Source organism: Puntigrus tetrazona, chromosome 13 (genome assembly GCF_018831695.1).
Source record: "Puntigrus tetrazona isolate hp1 chromosome 13, ASM1883169v1, whole genome shotgun sequence".
NCBI lineage: Eukaryota > Metazoa > Chordata > Actinopteri > Cypriniformes > Cyprinidae > Puntigrus > Puntigrus tetrazona.
The window spans coordinates 19,784,716-19,787,215 of NC_056711.1; the positions used below are offsets into that span (position 1 = coordinate 19,784,716).

Sequence of the window (2,500 nt, forward strand, 5' to 3'; positions counted from 1 at the left end):
CTTTGCTTTGTTTAGTTTCATTCACCACATGAATGAATTTTCTGCAGATTGCAGAGTTGAACTTGTATGAAGTACGTGATTTCTTCTGTAGTCCAGGTTTAGTTTACGCCGTTGTGTGTATTTGTGTTCATGCTGTCTGACAGCTAAATAGTACACACACACACACACACACACACACACACATCAAGGTCACATCCCCCCGTCACCATCTCTCCTCTTCCTCCGCTGAAAGGATGTGTGACAGACGCCGGTGAGAATCGCTAGCATTAGCTCGTAGCGTAGTTTTCAGTGTGATAGTGTGATTATCATGACTTTACCTTGACCTGCAGCATCTCCAGCGCTCCTGTCCTCAGTGTCTGACCCCGCTCTCCCTTCACTCCTGAACTGTGTGTGTGTGTGTGTGTGTGTTTACTTCATTTCATTTATTGAATGCGGACGTTGCACAGAATTAGCTACATTTGCATCCGGGCAGGATGCTTTTACAAAATGACAATATTCAGTCACTAACAATACAATACAGCACCACATGACATGAAATGAAATGGAAAAGTCAGGTCGACGATCACACAGTTGAAGACGTGCTTGTAGTACACTTTTAAAAATACGAAATGTTAGACGCTTAAAACGCTATTTAATTCTAAAACTAAAAAAGCGAATTGTCCAAAAACAGTTTTCTTATATTCAGTTGATCAATCACCCAGTCTGCCTAATACTGTCCTCACAGAAAGTCACGCGATGTTTAAGAGTTAACATCAAATCAGCAAAACATAAAACGATTGCTAATCATTTATCGTTTTTGATAAAATTGCAATGATACAAGTTTTCGCCGCTTATATAATGGGTTTTAACGCAGTCGTACTTGTATGGGACCACCATGGAAGCCCGTTGAGTAAAAAATTTGCTAATTCAGACTTTTTAATCGGACAAATCAGACTTTTTTTTCCCCTCAGGAATTGCGAGATCTGTGAAGTTAGCATTAGGCGCCATTCGGAGAACACAGAGTCTTTTTTTTTTGCCCTCAATACTGGGCTTTATAATGCGCAATTATGTCGTAGAATAGCGAATGTTTGTGACTTTATAAATTGTCTTTGGTGGGGGAAAAAAACGGCTTCTTCAGACCAACAATAAGAAAAATGAGGGACACTCGTTGAACACATAAAGAGTTTAGCAGCAGTCGTTGTTGCCTAATATTCCTGAGATGCGTGTAACCCGTGTGTGTGTGTGTGTGTGTGTGTGCCGCAGGCAGCTGTACGCCGCAGAGACGTCCAGCCGGCTTCAGGACCGAGGACGGGACAAGCTGAAGGACGGAGGACTGCAGCCCAAGCTGTCTAAAGAGGAGTACATGAAGACGATGCTGCCGGAAAGCCCTCCCGGGGAGAGCGGCCGCAGGAAGGTACAGTCCATCGCTCCTCGAGAAGGCCACGTTCTTTAAAGCCATACCCTGTTGGACTTCATACTGTGCTAATGCTACGCTTTTGCGACGTTGATGACCATGTTTCTTGCGTACCGTGATAATATATATTTTTTTGGTACATGCCGAAACACCGAAAGAGCGTCTGGCACGCACCGTGTTCAGTTTTTAAATCGGGCCATCTGTGTTGTTTTATATGCTTGCTTTGGTAGCGCCGTGCTTTTTGACATGTTTTGGTTGGTTTAAGCTTGGGAGGGGTCACCGTAACGTTTTTAGATATGCGTGATGGCAAAACTCGTTTTTTAGACAAGTTCAATGGTAAAAATAGATATAAAGATATAAATATAATGGATATAAATGCGTGCTTTAGACACGAAACCTCGGTAATGCCATGGTTTTTAGTCAGTCGCCATTATAATGCCATGTGTTTATGTACTTTGGCATAAAATATGTCCATAGTATTTGGAAAAGCCTACTGTCATACTGTTTTATTTTTATGTACCATGTAATATAGTAATATGTTATATGTTGTATAGATACGATGGGAAATTTCTAAGACAATTGTAATATCGTGCTGTTTTAGATGCGTACCTTGATGGCATGCGTGAGTTTTTTTTGTTGGGGAAGTGATCTTGATAATACCACGTTTTCTGGAGATATCCACTGGTAAAACGTGTTTTTAAAAAAAAAAGTTGAGTACAGTTAACTATAGTATTTTATCGAAGTGCATTGACAATACTGTGTTGTTGTCGTTCTAATAAAAGGGTTTTTTAACTTTAATACCACAGTTCAAAGGTTACTTGCGTTTTCTAGCTGCTTTTTAAACATCTACCATTGTTTAGAAAGTCACCATAGTGACGTTTTTCAAAATGGATAGTATTTGCAGCGTGTATGAAGGTGAAGGCGTGATTTATGCGAGTATGATAGTAATACCATGCTGTTTTATGTTTTTGAAGTGCCATGTTTTTTTTACATTTTAATTAGTTTTTTTATCATACCGTAACAATGCATAGATTATTTTTCAACACTAGCATCATGGTTCACTGTGGCATGTTGTGTTTTTTTTTTTTTTTATATGTATATATTTTA

General features: G+C 39.6%; 1 protein-coding gene across 3 annotated transcripts in view; it reads left to right on the forward strand.

The window, feature by feature from the left end:
* Positions 1–2,500, forward strand: part of LOC122356808 (signal-induced proliferation-associated 1-like protein 2) — a 115,859-nt gene that overhangs the window by 94,966 nt on the left and 18,393 nt on the right. For all 3 annotated transcript variants that reach the window (XM_043255877.1, XM_043255876.1, XM_043255878.1), the window contains one exon: positions 1,243–1,393. In XM_043255877.1, the coding sequence (XP_043111812.1) occupies positions 1,243–1,393 (151 nt within the window). The remainder of the gene's footprint in view (positions 1–1,242; positions 1,394–2,500) is intronic.